The 19,966-nt window shown below is 46.0% G+C and overlaps 1 protein-coding gene across 2 annotated transcripts in view; it reads left to right on the top strand.

The window, feature by feature from the left end:
• Window positions 1-19,966, top strand: part of MASTL (microtubule associated serine/threonine kinase like) — a 260,527-nt gene that overhangs the window by 4,582 nt on the left and 235,979 nt on the right. For both annotated transcript variants that reach the window (XM_085631754.1, XM_085631753.1), the window contains exon 2: window positions 9,782-9,919. In XM_085631754.1, the coding sequence (XP_085487880.1) occupies window positions 9,782-9,919 (138 nt within the window). The remainder of the gene's footprint in view (window positions 1-9,781; window positions 9,920-19,966) is intronic.

Genomic DNA, 19,966 nt, shown 5'->3' with positions numbered 1-19,966 from the left:
ATGAGTCCAGCAGTGCTGGGTGGTACCCTCAGGATAGATTTCAGATGTTTGTTCTCTTCCTGGTCAATTCTAGAGGTATTCACGAAGCCCCAAACTTCTGCCCCATAGCTTACTTTAGCGCATGTTATGGAGCCATACAGGTTCATCACCTGTTCCGGACTCCATCTGCCCAACCTCCTGCCATATCCGGCTATTGCCCCGTTAGAGGCAATCATTTTGTTACAGCGCTCTTCCACCAAGGAGTTAAATTGAAGAGCACCATCAAAGGTTACTCCGAGATAGGAGAACGTTTTAACCTCCTCTAAACAATGGGAGCCTATTGTGTAAGAAAATTTTGAGGAAGGTTTTTTGCCTGCCAGGAGCACGTAAGATTTGCTTAGGTTGACAGATAAGTCCAAATCGCTCATAAACTTGACGAACCCATCTATCAGAATCTGTAGGCTTCGTGGTGTACGCGCCAGCAAGACCGCGTCGTCTGCGTAAAGCAGGACAGGGATTTGCCGCGTCCCAACCCTTGGGGAATCTGCCTTTAAGCCCAAAAGAAACTGTTCCAAATTATTAATATAAAGGGAGAACAAAAAAGGGGCAAGAATACAACCTTGTCTGACTCCACTTTTGCATGGAAAGGAGTCCGTCAAACCTCCCTCCCTGTTAAATCTAACTCTAGCCGTGGTGTCGCTATGCAGCTCTCTTAGTATGGTAATTAGGCCGCTCTCGATCCCCATCCCTGCCATCATGTCCCACAACTTCCCTCTGTTGACGTGATCGAATGCTGCTGCCAGGTCCATGAATCCCATATAAATGGGTTCCTTACTGGCCAGAGTATATTTGGCAGTCAGCATATATAGGTTCAGGCATTGGTCGCTGGTGGACCTCCCTGACCTGAACCCATATTGAGTGTCCGAGAAGATGTTGTTCTCTTCGGTCCACTCGGACAATCTGTTCAGGAGTGCCCTTCCCAGAAGTTTAGCCGAGACGTCAATCAGGGAAATAGGCCGATAACACTAGGGGTCGTCCTTGTTGCCCTTTTTAAAGATTGGCACAATGATCGCTTTAGACCATGATGGAGGGAGACCGCAGGTGATAGCAGTGTTTAGGACCCTGGTCATCAGTGGGGCCCAAAGATCTATATTACTAAGAAAAAGGTCAGGGGGAATTCCATCTGGGCCCGGGGCTTTATTCTTAGTTAGACTCTCCATCCCTGCCGTGATCTCCTTAAGGGTAAATACTACCGGAGGAGCCTGACTTGGGGTTACTGATGACTCTACGTGGGGACCCGATTCATGGTTATACAGGCTCCTAAAGTGTGTGACCCACTGCTCCGGGAGGATGTTAGCCCCTATCTCCGGAGAATCATTTTCTTGAAAGGTCGGTTTATTAATGATTCTCCAGAACCCCGCTCGGTCCCTTCTTTCCCCTGCCTCTCTCAGATCTGCCCAAGCTTCTGCCTGCAGGGTGAGTTTCCTCCTTTTGGTCTCTTTTTTATATTTTTCTCTACATGCCCTGATTACTTGTGGATCTCGTGGTTTTGACTTAAGGGAGCATTTCAGTTCCCTCAGTGCCTTGGAACAATCTTTATCAAACCACCGGGGATTGACCAGATTACGCGTGGGCGCACTGGACCTTAGTAATCCGTCTATCAGGTTGGCAATGTGGTTAAATGCTTCTAATAACCTTGGTCCCTGGACTTCCAGATCCAAACATACATTTATGGCCAGCAGACCCTTATCGCTCAGGTTTTTATAGAACTTTGCCCCATCTATTTTGGACCATTTCAGTCTCCTGCCTTGATCGGTGACCCTCTCCACGATTGAACGATGGGCATTGGAGCCAATACCCGCCCTATATGCGAGCATTAAAACAAGCGGGTTATGGTCGCTGAAAGTGTTCCAGTCTATCCCTACACTGACTACTTTATTAACCAGGGATCTCGAGACCAGAATATAATCTATAATAGACGAGCAGCCCCTGCCCTTAAAAGTTGGTGGGAGTGTACCATCCGACTGTGGGTCTACCATATTAATGGTGTGCTCCAGGTCGTACTTAAGCCGAAGCAACCTAAGAGCCGACCCAGTAGGCGAGTGAGAAAAATGCGGTCCCTTCTCAATTGGGCATTGCGCCCAATCTGTGTTCTTTTTGACCAGTACCGGACAAAGGTGACAATTAAAATCCCCCACCACAAGCAGTCCACCAGACGGTCCCTTATTCTGGGATATGATTTCTTTTCCTAACCTTTGGTCGAGTTCAGTTAATACCGGGGTGTGGCTATTTTCTAACTCGGTGCTATATATGTTAAAAACAGAGAAACGTAACCCCTTTCCCTGGAACCGAACCGCCTGTATCCCATATGAGCACCAGTCTGGAAAGGACCAGGTGCCTGGCAGGTCTAAATCGACATAGATGGACAAACCGCCCATTGCTCTCCCTGAGCTAGATTTTCGGGTGGGAACAAAAAAACACTTGTACCCCTGCAGATGGTAGTTATTCTCCACAGCCCATGTCTCCTGTACACATATAATGTGAAATGTTCTAATGAAGTCCACCCATTCCTTATTGTTGAATTTGCCCGCTATACCCGCTATATTCCATGAGATAAGTCTCACACCCTCTCCACTCCATTCAGCACCCCCCTGGGCCCTTGGTCTTCTTTCCCACATTGATCTTTGCATTCCCTGCCCATGTCCCCCTCCTGTCTTGTCTACAACTATTTCCTTTGGCACAACGCAGTTTGGTTCCCCCTCACCAACCACCAGGATTTGCTGAGCCTTGGATCTTTGCTCCTCCAGTCTTTCTACCGTACCTCCAATTTCTATACAACCCTGGGGGGCATTGTCTGTCTGTCAATCGACCCCTTCAAGGCCATTTAGGCAATGGAACCGGTTATAGGAAAAAAAGGGTTGTTCAGGTTGGCCACAAAACGGCCTAGGGTTGAAGGCCTGGTGACTCCCCCTCCTGCCAACCCTCTCCCAGTTGTCATGAGTTTGGGGTTGCTGAGATAGGACTGGGATGATGGGAAAAAAGAACGACACATGGAGGGTTTGGATGGTGGATTCCCTAGATCTGTTTTTCCCTTGACATATATGGGACACCGTTCCTGTGTCCCTAAAACTCACCAGTATGCAGTCCCCTGTAATAGATTTTTGTGTTCTTCCCACCCATGGTACCCTTCTTACCATTATAATTTCGTTATTAAAATGTGTCGGGAGGGGTCTATTTATGTTTAACCACTTGATTACCCTACTTTTTAGGGCACAAAAATCCTCCGTTTCACCTTCCTCAAGTGGGGGGACACCTGCCATAACGACAGTAAAAGCATTGGTCTCTGGAGGTAAATTGGGTCTGCGTGGTCTCAGGGTGAGCTTCATTAAAGGGGTCGGGGTGCTCTTGTCTACCGGCTGTGCCGGGGGTACAGATCCTAAAGGAGGGTTGGGCATATTGGTGTTAGGGGGCTTAGCTGTTGCAGGCTTTGGCCTTGTGGGTTGTTGCGAGGGTGCCACATTCACAGCTTGTGGAGGGACTGGATTGGCGACACTATTTGCCGACTGCTTAGGGGCTATAGTGGAGGGAGTGGACTCTGATTGCCTTCTCTGTCTGCCAGCTGGAGTTTTCAGACTGCCCAATGTGGCCTCTAAAATGGTTAGTCTGATCTCAATCTTTTTAATACTCTCGCTGATCGGTAATAACAGGGACCTTAGCAAAAATTCTAGGTTTCCCAGCGGGACAACAGACAAGGGAATATTAGCAATACCAACTCCTGTGTCTTTTATCATAATAGGAGCTGGATCCTCATGAGCAATGGGTTTAGGGTGTAAATCGACCAATGGTTTCTCTACTAATGTGGGGGTTTTTAAAAACTTCCCAAAATCCGAGTGTGGAACCTTGGGTTTGCTCTTTCCTTGAACTCCCCTCGATTTCCTCCTGCGTTTATTTGGAGGAGGTCCAAAGGCTACTTGTGTGTTAGTTGGCTTAGATTTAGTTTTCCTAATCTTCGAGGCTGGAGGGGCCGGAGGGGGTTGGGACACTAAATCAATGGTCACCCTTGGGGGGCTAGAACTAATTTCTGGGGCTATACTCAAGGCTTCAACTGGTGATATGTTAGTGCAATCCCTCAGCAATAGTGGGACATCATCAATTCGGGACAACTCCTCCCTTGGTAAAATAAGTTGGTCTCCGAGGGGCGTGTTTTTCATATTATCTATTGAGCGTCTCCGTTCTGCCCTTAACCTGGACAGATTACACTCTTTGTCCCCCTCCCCCACTGCCCGGGAGAAATAATTCTCTAGAGTCCTATTCTTTGCTCCACCCGGTTTTAGTGGGGTGCTCTCCCTTGCAGGGGACGGCATAATGTTCACAATAAATTAAACTCGGCGGGCGGCTCCACCGAGTGTAAAAGACCAGGGATCGGAAGCACAATCCAAGAGGGTAGGCCCAGCCCGGCCACCTTCGGCCCCGGACGGCCACAGACGGTCCCGCCCTTGTCCCGGGCTTCTCCCGGCGCCCTCCCGCGCCGCGGAAGAAGCTGCACCTGATATAGGGGGAGGATGCTTAGGGGGCGTGGCCAGCAGGGAGAGCGTCCAGGTGCAGGAAATGATGGCAGCACAGGGACTCCTGGGCAATGGAGTCCCTGATCCTCACCTGGCGCTCGCAGCCCTGCTCCCCGAGATTCAGGCAGCTCCCCTGTCAGGAATCAGCAACGATGCGCCCAGGCACACGGGCGAAGCGGGACCCGCGGAGCGGGTTCCGCGAGGTGCAGCAGCAGAACAAACAGCCCAACAGGAAGGACCTCGCAGGACAGAGCTCGCGCTCACAGGTCAGTCAATGTCTCCCAAAGAGCTAGGGACAAGCAGGCTCTTTTCAGCTGTGCTTAGGGGGCGTGGCCAGCAGGGAGAGCGTCCAGGTGCAGGAAATGATGGCAGCACAGGGACTCCTGGGCAATGGAGTCCCTGATCCTCACCTGGCGCTCGCAGCCCTGCTCCCCGAGATTCAGGCAGCTCCCCTGTCAGGAATCAGCAACGATGCGCCCAGGCACACGGGCGAAGCGGGACCCGCGGAGCGGGTTCCGCGAGGTGCAGCAGCAGAACACACAGCCCAACAGGAAGGACCTCGCAGGACAGAGCTCGCGCTCACAGGTCAGTCAATGTCTCCCAAAGAGCTAGGGACAAGCAGGCTCTTTTCAGCTGTGCTTAGGGGGCGTGGCCAGCAGGGAGAGCGTCTAGGTGCAGGAAATGATGGCAGCACAGGGACTCCTGGGCAATGGAGTCCCTGATCCTCACCTGGCGCTCGCAGCCCTGCTCCCCGAGATTCAGGCAGCTCCCCTGTCAGGAATCAGCACCGATGCGCCCAGGCACACGGGCGAAGCGGGACCCGCGGAGCGGGTTCCGCGAGGTGCAGCAGCAGAACACACAGCCCAACAGGAAGGACCTCGCAGGACAGAGCTCGCGCTCACAGGTCAGTCAATGTCTCCCAAATATACACAAGATAAAACAAGTAAAGAATAATAAAAAGGGGGAAGAAAGTATTCATAAGACCATTCACTTTTGTCATAAATGCAGCCTATTGTTACAATCTGATCAGAGCTAACTCACAATCAATCCACACAATTTTTTTCAAACAAATTTTATTTGTCAAGTTGTGCATATATTGCAGAGCTCTGCACCCCAGAGACGTCTGCCCAATCAAACCATATAGATATGACTTTGACTTTCCAACGATGTCCATGCATATATATGCAACAAATAAACTATAAACCCCAACTCACCCCCCCACCCCCCCCTGATCGCACAAGGTCTGCACAGTCCTGCCCACCACTTATATGCATAACAGGGCAAATTGATCTCTCCGAATCCCCCCTCCATAGCACCCCCACATCCCATGGTGTACCTATGACTTATAAAAACACACAAGATGATGGACGGAATGTTGCACAGTGGCAAAACATTCACCCCCAGTCACAGATCTGGGTTTAATCCATCGTTATTTTGCTCACCACGCCATCCCAGTTCAGTCATGGCCATATGCAAATCAGTCTTGACCCTGTGCCTCATAGGAACAGTCCAGCCTGAACTGCCAAGCCATGTCTTCCCTGGACCGGAATCAAGCAACCTAGGACCGGTTTCGGGGTTTCACCCCTCTTCAGCCAGGATAGCTTGACTCCAGTGGCATAGTGAGCACGGGACCCACGTCTGGGCATACCCTTCCCACATAGGGTGAACAGCAAAACACACAAGATGATGGACGGAATGTTGCACGTTGGCAAAACATTCACCCTAACATATATTTCCACAATAGTAGAATTCAGGTGCTCACGCAATAAGTGAAAGAAGCATGACGTGCAAAGTGATAGCGAGGTTTAAAATTACAGCATTGCATTAACAGCAATTGTAGATAACTCTTTAAAAACTTTTTATACAATAGGAAGAGTTTGTTGTAAGGGGTCAACGGCGTTTCGATCTCAATTGTTCAAGATCATCATCAGGACATATATGGTGAGCAAGCTGGATTGGTACAATAATCCGTGAGGCGAAATGCTGGCATATGAGATCAATTAGCAGCTGTGGGTGGACGAATTCACCCGGTTTAGAGCATAAACTAATCGCTCATGAGACTTGTCAATTGCTGTTTAGTAGGTTGGAATTGCCGGGACAGCTGTGTATAATAAAGCGTGTGACTCGCTCCCGGAGAATATACAATAGCTGCTAATTGATCTCTTATGCCAGCATTTCGCCACACCAGAACCATTGTTCTTCTAAAACATTGATAGTACGAAAGAATATCCGAGGACGCCAGCCCTCCGCAGTAGGTGGACAAGAAGCATGTGCGAAGAGCTACATGCACCTCCCCCCCCCCCCCCCCCCCTCCTCCTCCATAAGAACTGCCCAAGCGCTGCATTCACCTGTTGGAACCATCGGGGAGAGATCTGTTATGGGTGATTTTGCAGCTGAAAGAGGAGCCAGGGAAGCGCCGCCATTTTGAAGATTGCCGATCTGCCATATAATGTCGGGGGCATACGGGACCAGGACTTAAGGTTTTCGCAGGTCCGTTCACAAACGGGAGCCATGTTACGCTCCCAGGAGATTGCTGGGACGTCCGACAGGAACACCCCTAGGTATTTCAGTCCGCCCACTGAACCGGGGAGATCCACGTGCCCGTACCGTCTGCTCTCCCAGAAGCCATATTGTCTATTTACGGGGATTCATATAGAGTCCCGAAGTCTCCCCGAAAATCTGCATAATGCGCAGTAACCGCGGCCCCGTCCTATCTATATCCGTAAGGAAGAAGAGGACATCATCCGCATACAATGCGATCCTGTCGGGCAGACCTGGAGCCCATTCAAATCCCCGAACCTGCGCATCTATATGCAGACGGAGGCCAATCCACATTATTTCATCTGCTGTGCTAACGCGTTCTACTGATTAGGCTTCAAATGCGTTGATTCGTTTTGATGGTATCCTTCTGGTTTACACCATCTTTTTCAAGACCAACAGTAACTCTCACTTTTATATTAAAATAACTTGCACCTATTCATAGAAAATGGCAATTACTAAGTATACTCATTGATCCATTGGTGTTGGTAAAATACTCCTATGAAATGCAACATACGTCCTTCTAAAATCATGACACTGTATCATCACAGAAAACAACTAAACAATACATAAAAATAAATGTATGAACATTTTAAAATGTTTATCTTCAAAATGCATATCTATATAGTATACACATGCTTTGTGGCACCACTATATCTCAATTATCCATCTCATCCATTGGTCCTGACTCAAACCCAGCACCAGTGCTCTTTTTAGGGTTTGCTTATTTACTATGGAACTGTCACCATCGAAATCTGATGAATGCCATCGTTGGTATCACGGACTGACCTCCCGGGCTTTCCTGTCAAAGAGTGGAAACCGTCTTTATCATTTATTTGAAAAAATTATTCTAAATGGTTTCTTTTGTAATAACAATAGTTTGCCCTCACGATAAAATAATCTATGGGGAATGAGAGAGTGTTTTTTCTAACCTCATTTTAGCTTATATCCTTTTCTTATACATCCCCTCTATTGCCCATTACAACAAACTCTTTTCCCGAGGGTTATTGACATACCTTAAAAAAAAGATTCATGTGTGGAGGGATTATTTCCTGTTCTGATAATTATATCCCTTATTTTAGTACCAATCCAATACTCGTAGATTTCCAATGCGTGGTTACAATGTTCTGCAACACTATTATTGAATCTGTAACTCAATATGGAAATATACCATCCTAAATTAGAATAGCGTAACAAATGTCGAAAAAAAATATAGATTTATTTATCTAATTAATCAAGCATGACCTACGACACCGCTTATTTATGTATAAATCATTGTTTGTAAATAGGATGTAACATTCCTAAGCGCTCATCCTCAATAGAGTTTTACTGAGAATACTGCACTGATTTTTCCTAGCACTACATCTCACCAAAAGGAACAAGTGATGATTTTTACATGGCAAGTAGATGTGTGAACCATCCTTTCCCTCATTCTAAATATTTTATAAAATTCCTTACCCCTTGACTGGGATCTACCAGGTATTACGTTTGAATGAGGGATATCAGAAGAAGGAGGAGGAATGTGGGAAAATGTGTATTCATGTGTTTAGTTGTATAAGTTCTCCAGGATTTCAGTGTGTATTGCAGCCTGATCGTGGTATTCATTTACGTAAACCACACCACAAACTGAGTTTTCTCTGCTTAGCTCACTAGTAGCACTTGGTGAGCAATGCCCTCTCTTCAGCGACAGGTGCAATATATGATGTCACCATATTATCGTTTGGTTATACAGCTATAGCCACCACTCAGTAAGTTAGCCAAATGTTGCACTGCCAAAGCAAAATGAATGACCTTGAACTTTCTCAACTTTACAAGTGCAAAGATTGAGGTTGTTATTTTGGGCGGCTTGCCAGTCGTTGGCCCAGTTCTTTGTGGCCCCTGGTTTCATCTGCTGTTTGAAACCTCTATAATATTTGACTCTTTATTTTTCAAATTGCATGTTGTTTCATTTCTTAATGTGGAAAGTACTTGGTGTATCTCTTTTAACGAGGAATCACTGCCTCACGTTTCCTAGCCCATGTCAACTTTGCACATTAGTGTTTTGTCATCGGCTGAATACTCACCAATTCCAATCATTGTTCCTGTGGTTTTATCTTGGTCAATAAATACATGCATCTGAGATGTACTGCAATTTCTAAGCACTCCATAGTGGTTGTGGTTTATTTATTTTCTTTTAACCTGTAAACCCCCACTCCCACCTTTGTTTTACGTAAATGTTGCCCTGTGATGACAGGAAGTATACATTTTAATTCTGGGTGAGAGGACGTGACTGAGGGGAGTGCTTTTCCACCTAATAGTATTTAGAAAAATACTTTGATGCCGCAATTTCAACAGTACCATGTAAAGGTAGAGGAACACCTTTGACCCTTTCACATCAGTAATTGTTTTTGCTCATGAGACAATGCACTTATTCATTTTTAAAGCTCAATGTGGAATGCTGTACACTTTTCTGGGTAGTTTAGGATTCTAGAATGTTTACGATGGAGATGTTTATTTCTGCAGGGAAATGTGTATAACGCACATAGCCTGCCTACCTCTCTTGCCACTGCAATGATTAGGCCTGCAGCAGGAGTCCGCCACTTAATGTGTAAAGAGATTGTACTCGCACAAGATTCCCAAAAGGAAGATGTAATATTCAACATGTGGACGCCTTGGACTTGAAGTTACTCAAGGTGTTTTCTGTATTAACTGTTTTCCAGGTTGTAAAGAAAGCTGACATGATTAATAAGAACATGGTTCAGCAAGTGCAGGCTGAGAGGGATGCCCTGGCGCTCAGCAAGAGTCCTTTCATTGTTCACTTGTACTACTCCCTTCAGTCGGCCAACAATATTTACCTGGTAAGTACATATCTAACGGCAGTGTTGCAGACATGGCTTTGGGCATAATGAACATTGTATTCTCGGAGTAATTAGTGTTCAGTTAATGAGCCGTTATTACTTATAAACATAACAGAAGCCTACTCCTTTGGTTGGTTATCTTGCATTGGATTGCTTTACAACAGTTATTTTGTTTAATCCGTTTTTCGGAGTGGGGTGTTATTCATCTATGAACAGTTAAGTGTCCCAAGACCTGTAGCTCCTAGACCAAATTTGGCAATTTTTTATACTATGCAATGATCTCTTCTGCACCACGATACTTTTGTGCATGTATGATGGTCGCCTCTGTCCTGCCTTGTTCCACTTCTCGCATTGGGAATATTTTCAACCAACAGAATATGAAAACCTTTTACATCTGTCCGAAAAAGCACTCAAGTAGTGAATGCAACACTGAGCTAATAATGCAAGGTGTCCTTTTGTGGAAATTTCGACTCTATTATTGTATTCCAAAATAAATGTTTTATTTTCTGCAAACATCTTATCAATCGAATGCTCATAAGAGTAGAATTTGCCAGTTCTGAGTTCTTCTTTTGTAAACTCTTTAAAAAAAAAAAAAAAAAAAAAAAAAAAAAACAAGTTTTTATTCCTGTTCCTTAAAAGAGAACCTCTCTGCTGGTCAGTTATTTCCCAGTCTTCCTCTCTTCGCTCATGATTTTCACCTTACAACTACCACCTCATGAATTCTCATGGATATCAGTTTGAAAATGTGTTTTTTCGGTCCAGGTAATGGGATTGCTTTTCTTATTGGTGGAACTGTGTAAAAGAGCAGTGTAGATGTAAGTAAAACCAGCCTTCTACATAGGAATTGCTCCGTATTTATTTTGGTGGGTGTATTCGAAAGAATAAAATGCATTGGCAAAACCAATAGGTTTCGCCTATGCGCAATCTATTGACTTTGTCAATGTATGTTTTTAGGTTCCGCCTGCGTAGGCTGTGCAGTCTCGCTGGCGAGATCTTATGATTTTAAGGGGCTTTAACTATCGGGCTTTAAGCCCCGTCCCTCTTTCCCATTGGCCGGCGTCACAGTTTATGGTAAACGGTGGCCAGCCATTGGGAAAGAGCTCTTCATGACGTACACTTTTCTCTTTTTGAGCTGTCCCACTTGGACTGGCTCGCCTGCTTTCCTTCTGAATTAAAAGGTTTCTTATCTTTATGAGCAACACATGGCCCCATAAAGATAATAAACCTTTTACTTCAGAAGGAAAGCAGGCTGTCCAAGTGGGATGGCAGAAACAGAAAAGTCTACATCAGCTGCCTGGCGAGCGCTAAAACATGGGCAGCACGAATGTATTGCTCCCGTTTTTAGTTTGTTTTGTAGTTTTATTCAGAGAAAAATGGTCCCGGACGTATTGGAGCGTGAGCACCAGATACATTAAACAGGGGTTTTAGGCATGGGAGATTAAGTGATTTGCCCAGAATCACACGATGCTTAGCCGACGCCGAGATTCCAGCCAAGTTTCTGCGCCAGCCTCTTGTTGCACATTCTCTGGAGATTGCATTTCACTCGGTTTCACTACTAGAAACAAGCTGGGATCTGATACAAGGCTCGGGGTGGCAGCCAAAATGTTGCTCAGTGCCTCCCAGGGGTTGGGTTACAGCCCGCAGGGGCCTGGGGGAGGGGCGGTAGGTAATGAAGAGAGGAGCAAGGACTGCCAGCCGAGACCGCAGACATGTACGGAGAGAGCAGACTGGCAGAGACAGCACAACTCCACCGAAAAATAAACATGCAGCTACGGCGAGACTCTTAGCGCGCTATAGACTGATCACCAATGAAAGTAGACCGACAGCTGTACGGAGACACGCACTGCTAGAGACGGGTGACTTGCAGCTGTATAGAGACACTCCCCGCCAGAGACGCGCCACTCACAGCTGTACCGAGACTAGACGCCCACTGTGAGAGACGGACAACCTACAACTGAACGGAGACACCCGGTGACTAGCTGCCTACTACTTGAAGGAGACATCCACCGTCGGAGAGAGCCTAGAGAGACATCAGCTCTCCGTGGCTGCCTAACTTCACCAAGCAATTACTTTCACGATTTAAAAGAGACACCCGCTTCATCCAAAGAGACAGCCACAGAAGGTTGTGGGCAGGACCCCACAGACGCACTTTGATCGAGAGAAGAGCCTGATACAAACCTCCCGCGCTGGCCTGACACTAACAGTGAAAGGGGGCCCTTCACTCTCACAGTGTGACAGATCTCCCTGTACTCTGAGTGTGAGGGAGCCCCTGACTCTCGCAGTGTGAGAACTCCTTGATACTCTTGAGTGTGAGAGACCCCTTGGCCCTCAAAGTGTGAGCGCACACGCTGTGAGACTTCTTGCTTCATTCACATAGTGGGAGAGTGGCAGTTGCAGGAGCCAGGCTGCTTCCCACCCAAAAGGAACTCCATCTTAATGTGGGCTCGGGCATAGTAAGAAAATTAATTTCTTCCGGTTGGCCAAATGCCCGCTCAGATTAGCAAGGGTGCAAATAAGTGGAACCAAGAGGAAATGCTTCCTTCCTGTGTCTTTTGTGCAAAGACTGCTGTGGTGCCCTGGTGCCACTACACCTACTGGCTTTTTCTAAATGAGCGTAAATCGCCACAATTTGCATGGCTTTCATTGAATTCCAGAGTTTACAAACTATAATTCATATCTGCATCCTGAAGCCATGCGTTTGTCGGGATCGTTCCTTCCTAAATGTGGGCGTCCCATTGGCCACCTTCTTTTTGGCCTGTTATTGCCTGACTTCTGCTTTGGCAGAGCGTGAGATGGGATACCGTGTTTTGTGCCCATCCAGCCCCCCCCCCCCCCCCCCCCCCCCCCCCACTCGAGTTCCTCGGTCTGTGCGTGATGGGCTAGCCGCAGGCAAGGTGTTAGCAGCGTAAGGAATATAGAAGAGCGCGAGAGAGACAGAGCTGGAGGTAAAGCGAGAGATGGACACCTGGAGAGAGGGTAGTAGAGCAAGAGGAGGCAGGGATGGGACCAGATGAGAGGAAATGAAGGCAAGGAGACAGGGAGCATGAGGAGGAAAAGAGGATAAGAGAGGGGAGGGTACATAATGAGAGACACAGGTGAAGGAGACATGAAGAGAGCGAGGTAAAAGCAGGGAGAGAGACAAGAAAGGTGAAAAAAAAGGAAGACGTGAGAAAGAAATGTGAGTAAAACTAGAAAAGCTGACATGAAGAGACAGAACTGAAGCAAAGGATGGAAGAGGACTTCAAGAAAAAACCCTAATGTGAGAGAGGGGTGGGGCAGGAAGAGAGACCCGAGAAGCGAGGGAGACAAGAGCGATTCCCAGAGACATAAGCAAGGCAGGAAAAGTGAAAGCGGCAGTGATGAAGGGAGGGAGGGAGACAAAATAATGACAATAAAATAGATCAGATAAATCCGCAGGTATAGGGAGAAGAGGAGCTAGGCCAAGTCGCAAGAGATAGGAAAAGTGAGATAGGAAAAGGCAGAGATTCGTCTGGAAAGAGAGTTGGAGACGGATTAAGAAAGAAAGGCTGGAAAAGAGACAGCAAGACATAGGAACAGCATGAGAAATGAAGGCATGAATAGGGAAAGGACATGGAGAGATGTGTAGGAAGACTGGAAGAGCGGGAGTCGCCAGCAGAACAAGAATTGGCAAAGCCAATTGTTAGGGCTTCCCTCTTGGCTTTGCTAATGTGTTTTGCCAATGCTCTTTCAAACCAAAAAAATAAAAATTGCCCATGCTAAACAGCATAGCTGTGTCTTTATGCACATGCGCATCATGATTAGGGCTCCCAGTTACCACCGCTTGTATATTTCCATTTAAAGCACTAAACATACAGAGCATGAAATAATAGCTCCAAAAGAGGGAAGGCAGAAAAGTAATTGAGAGCGTAGCAAGCGAGAAGAGCAGAGCAAAAAAGATGGGGAGAGAACAGTAAAAAAGACACAAAGAAATAAAAATGGAGCAAACGAAACAAAAGAAAGGGAGGAAATGGACAGATGGGGAGTGAGCGGTATAAAACGGAGAGAGAAGGAAAACAAGATGAGGAAACAGTACAAAAAAGAAAAGATGATAAAGAGACGAAAGAAAACCAGGTTAAACAAGCATTAAAAATGCAATAGGTCTCGCCTTTCATTAAGTTAAAGCCATTTGCTTTGCTATACAATACCATTAGCAAAGCAAATGGCTTTAACTTAAAGGCGAAACCTATTGCATTTTCAATGCTTGTTTTAACATTTTGTGCAACATGGCTTAAAGAAAAATAAAAAAACACCATGACTTGGCCAGCCCTTCATAGTGCTTTTTTTTCCGCTTTAAGCCATGTTGCACAGCAGTCATGCTGTTGTGCAACATGCATGTATATTGGTATCGCTGCCGCTTTGCTTTTAATAACCTAATTTTAAACAATTGTATTGTATGAATTGAATTTGACATGCCTTTTTTAACTCTTCGCGCTTGGCACTTTTCCTTGCTGGTGTCTGCTTAGGAAACTGGATGCGGAGTCATACAGGGATCGGGGAGAAATCAAGTGATCTAACATCCCTATTGGGACAATAGAGACGTGCTGGACATTACCGGTGTGATAACAGCACTGTATGTAATTTACACTACCAAGATCAAGGGATTGAAGCACTAGATGATTACACCCACCCTCAATGATTCCTCAAACTGTACTTCCAAGGAAGGTATTTATGAAGTTTGGTGCACCTGTAATCTTATTTACATTGGCCAGACCACTCAGAAGATTAGATCCAGAGTTAGCCAGCACTGTAGAAGGATTAGGTGCAAGCTGATGCCCGCACCCCTAGTCACACATGTTGCTGAGAAGAAACATACAGAAAATGTAACAAGATTTTTAATCATACTAATTAAACAACCACCTAGAAGGGGTAATCTGCAAACTCTGTTGAGCAAAACGGAATCTCGCTGGATGTTGAAATGTAACTGCATCATGGATGGTCTTAACACAATTGTGAAATATAACTCCAGGCCTCGAAATCTACTCTCTACAAAGAGTTGGATTTAATCAGGGCGAGCTATTTTTAGGGCCTACTCGCCTGTTCTGCAGAGGTGACAAATAACAGCAATTCTGTTCACTCACAAAGTGAATGAGCAGTTAAGGTGCCTTTGAAATCTTGTTTTTATCTTGTCACATTTGCTCTGCATTCAGAGACCGAGGGCCAAAGACTGTTTGTCTTCCTATATTTACTTTTATTTCTCTGACTGTAAAGTTAAAGTGTTTTGTAAAGTAAACTGTGTGACAATCGTGCTGTGCAAAGTGTGTGAAATGAAATCTGTAAGATGTCAGGCTTTTTTCTAATAGTAGTGAAATAGCTAATAAGTGAAATGTACAAACATTTCAAAATATATTTAATTATGAAGACACATTTGTATTTCTGTGGGGTGAAAAAATAATTGTATAGGATGAAAACAAGAATGTGCAAATGATAAATATTTTTGCTGAAAACCAATTTCCAAAAATTGTTTATATGCTATATAGTTTTATCAGTAAAACTGCATGTTAGTGGGAACGTGTGTGGCCATTTGATTGGAAAATGTGCTGTCTGTAAATGAACTATATGGCAAGCCAGGAGTTATGTTTACCTTGTATGTGGGATCGATTCTTATAATGCATTAAGCAAATGTTTTGTCTATTTTAAATAAAACGTTATTTTGTGCAACAAAAATGCTGAACTCTCATATTTGAAAGTGCTCTTATATGTGCTAATGAAGAAAAAGGCAGCTCCCATAAAATAAAAATTGTCTTAGGATCACGCAATTTGAGAGCAGTTTACGAGTCCAGTACATTAGTTAGGTCGTGTAGATTATTCAGGTTACTCGACCTGCAGGCCTAGTAACGTTTGTATGAGTTTTGAAGGCCTGAACTCTTTTGTTTGTACTTAATTCATATGTAACACATTCGATTTGATCTATATTGCGATGGCTGTATCTCATGTATAATTCATGTTGCGTAGCCCTGAATTTGTAAAATCTTTTAAATTCTTTTTACCATGAGCCAATTCTTACATGAGTTCTTAAGGTTTTTCTGTAAACTATTCATGCTATTGCGTTCAGTCCGTGGTGGTGAAATTGTAACATACAATTATGCTTTATATTGTATCAAAGTATTATGCCTATTATGATATGAAACTCAGCCTGCGTTTCTTGTGCTACATAACCTGCCCTCCTGTGTTTCATCCAAGTAATGACTGAATTTGTAATTCACATGGAATGTATTTCCACTTCAGTTTTTGTGCAGTTTTTTAGGTCTCGCTGAGTCAGAGCATGCGCTGCTCTGCGAGACATTTAGTAGGTGAGTTTTCAAAGTGCTACTGGCTGGCCTAGCGCTTGCGTTCACGCACGCGTGCAGCCGGCCGCCATCTGTCTTTCATGGGTGATTAGCACCACTCGGCCGCACGTCGCGCAGCCGCCATCTGCCTTTCTTATCTCTTCAGACATGGTAAACTTGGTAGCAATGTACCCTATTTTCATCCTCCGCTTCCTTGTCTCTATTTAAATCCTGTCACAGGGGATACGTACCAATTGTCATTTTTTTCGCCTTTCTCCTTGTTACAATTCCTTTCATAGGGTGGCATTTTTATTGGCTGGGAAGTACACCAATGATATTTACTTCAATAATAAAGTTACTTTTGCAATGGAACACAAGCCTTCCCTCGGTTGCGCAATATTGTCATTGAACTTAAACAATAAAGTTACTCTTGTTATAGACCCAAGCCCTCCCTCTGTTGCGCACTCTACTTGAGAACGTTTGTACACTTCCAGTTCCAATTAGATCGATTAGGTTAACGTTCTAGTTTCAAATAGCGCTTACACAGTATCTTTAAAAGTGACCTCCGGCCTTGTCAATCACGTGTCCTTATCCGGAACACAGTGATCGGCCGTGAGGAGTTCAGAGCACAAACGCTTTAGGTAAGACCCTGTCCGGACCTTTTCTCTTACTTTAAATCCAGTAAACCACTGCTCAATTTTGACTCTCAAATGTATTTCAGATCTGTCTTTGAATTCTTCCGTCATCCCGTACAGATTGACCTCACGGCGCCCTCTACATGACTTAAACCCACACCCGGTCAATATTTCATCAATACTTTACAGACTGTGTATCATACTACTGCTTGTTTCCTTTGACTCGGCTCGCGGTGCCACCTCCCACCCACTGTTGCGTGGTTGCGCTGACTCTGGTGCACTTTTGATTGTTTTTATTGGAACAGTGACAAACAGTTTTGCATCGCATCCTTAAAGAGATGGTGGGAAAACTCAACATGCGATATCAAACATGTTGCTTTGTTTCCAAACCAAGGGATAGTTTTACTGAATTATTCATGTGCGTTGTATTTTTTCCGCATGGCCTGGTAACCTGCACTGATGTGTTTGGCCACCTCTTCGGACAAGCTCATCTCTACCTCCAAGGCTTGTTCAATCAGCTGTGGGGTAAAGATAATACGCTTCCTGTTTGACCATTGACAACGCGCCGACCAGCCGGAGTTCAGTTAAGAACTGCTTCTGAACCCTCTGCGTGAGCCGCATGTCGGCACTTCAAGACCCCGCTGTGACGGCTCAGCCTTTCACCGCTGTGAGCGTGATAAAATGAGAAGAAATGTTGAATTTAGAATTGTAATTCAATACAAACAATTTATATGCTAAGTTCTGAGCACGCTTAGGTAGTTAGGTTGATATAATTATACGCTGCAACCCGTGCCTTGCACATCAAACCACGTCATAAGACGAAATATTAGTGTTGACTCGAGCAGTGTAAGACGATTCCTCTCTGCATCAGTGCAAAGCGCTTTTGCAGCTCTGTTTCTGAGACTGTCGGACTTGTTTTAATTAGCAGCCTGCGCTCTGTTTGCCCCCTCCCACTCTTCTCAAGTGTGTGCACACGCCTTGCGGCATTCAGAACTGTTTGCTTTACAGCGCTGACATGCGCCCACAAGCTACTTCATGACGCTAGCTATTAGAATGTCGGACAATAAGCAGATGTAGCTTCTAGAAGTTTAAAGTTTAAAACTTTTTTTATAGCCCTTCCTTTTAGTTTGTACACAGCTTTGCTCTGCAGACTGGAGATCGATGCGTGGAAGCAGCCATTACAGGACATGTCACTGCTTAAAATCACGAGTTTGATATAAACTGCAAAATATTGGCCGGAGGCAGCAACAATCCTTAAATACTGCGTGGGCGGCTGCACCCCCAACACCCATTGTTCAGTTCGAGTGTAACAAATGGTCACAAATTTATTTGCAGAGGATAACACCATGCGGGCAAGTGAGGAGACACTGGTTATAAAAGCCAGCCCTCCAAAGTTCACAACAGGCAGTTTACTCGCTGGACTCTTATCTTTCACAAACTGTGTACTACCAACCGATGGCAAATTGGCCTTGTGAGGTCGCCAGACTGGGCCACTAATTTTACTGCTATTTTGCCACCAAATAAACCCCACCCCAGCTGTCTCAAATTGAAACGTTTGCAAATTACGTGTTTAAAATGCAGACATTTGGCTCATTAAGAGCCGCACAGGAAGCCATTGTAATGCAGCGGGGGGAGAGGGGGTCCCGTGAAGCCTGGTCTCCCCTGGGGGCATTCAAGGACGGGCCTGCAGCGTTCATAGAGCTCTGTCTAAGCCCCTGCTGGCACACTGGCGGCCCCTTGCTTTTATCCACCCAGGTTGTCAATTTTATCCGCTTTAAAGGGATTAAATGCCCCTTCTGCATGTGAAAATAACTGGTGCCGAGCTCTCGCGTTTCGCAGCTATTTCCAACAAACTGCTCATTCACTCTGACTATTTTTATTGACATTTTGGCCATGTTTAGCTCATAACTAAACGAAGACTACGAGGCCCAGAATGCAGAGGAGAACAACGGACTGGTTTAGCTACTCACAGATTTACCTGGCAGCATTGAGAGCAGCGTGGGAGCATCTTTAATTTTGGCGTGAAAAGAAAATTCTTAGAGGTTAAAAAGATTAAGCCAAGATGAAGACGGCGCAGACCAGGTGGGATCAAAATGGAGCAAAAGAACCGCCTGCAAGGTGACTTTCATGCAGTCTTGTCTTTTTCGACCATCACCCCGTAGTAAGCATGCTGTGACTTGTGTAACTACTTTTTCTCCATTATAAACATGGTTCAACCCAGGATGCTCGGTGATATAGTTTCCATTCCGCCTGCCCCCACTCCTGCTCATCCACTCCTCCTCCACCCCCACTCCCCCCTCTCTCCCGCCACCTACACACCCTCTCTCCCATACCTCCACTCTCCCCTCCACTCTCTCTCTCTCTCTCTCTCTCTCTCTCTCTCTCTCTCTCTCTCTCTCCCTCTCCCTGCCCCCTCTCCCTGCCCCCTCTCCCTGCCCCCTCTCTCTGCCCCTCTCTCTGCCCCTCTCTCTGCCCCTCTCTCCCCCCTCTCTCCCTCTCTCTGCCCCTCTCTCCCTCTCCCTCTCTCTGCCCCTCTCTCCCTCTCCCTCTCTCTGCCCCTCTATCCCGCCACCTCACTCCCCCATCTCCCCCTCCACCGCCATCCACTCCCCCCTCTCTCCCGCCATCTCCACTCCCCCTCTCTCCCTCCACCCCGCCCCTCTCTCCACTACCACTCACACCTCCCTACCTCCACTCCCCCTCTCTCCCTCCACCCCGCCCCTCTCTCCACTACCACTCACACCTCCCTACCTCCACTCCCCCTCTCTCACTCCACCACCACTCCCACCTCTCACTCCACCTCCACTCCCCTCTCTCACTCTGTTAGACCTGTCAGCCCTTTGGGTGGTCCCTCCTCATCATTATTTATTTTGTCCCACTTTTGCCTCAAACCCTGTTAGTATTTTTCCTTTTTGGGAACCACCAGACTTTTTAGTATTGATGCAGATTCAGGGAGCCATTTTATCTACCCCTGGAACTTCTGTCTGAGGGCCTGGAGCACAAAATGGAGTCCACCCATTGTCACCTGTGACATCACTGGAACCTACCAGCACCTTCCAGAACATTCCAGAACCCTGTGACAGTGTGAGGCAGGTTTAGAATGTTGGGAAGGCATCTCCAGGTTG

This window comes from Triturus cristatus, chromosome 10 (assembly GCF_964204655.1).
Source record: "Triturus cristatus chromosome 10, aTriCri1.1, whole genome shotgun sequence".
Classification (NCBI taxonomy): domain Eukaryota; kingdom Metazoa; phylum Chordata; class Amphibia; order Caudata; family Salamandridae; genus Triturus; species Triturus cristatus.
The sequence above is the reverse complement of the archived record's forward strand: the minus strand, read 5'-3'. Positions and strand labels throughout refer to the sequence as shown.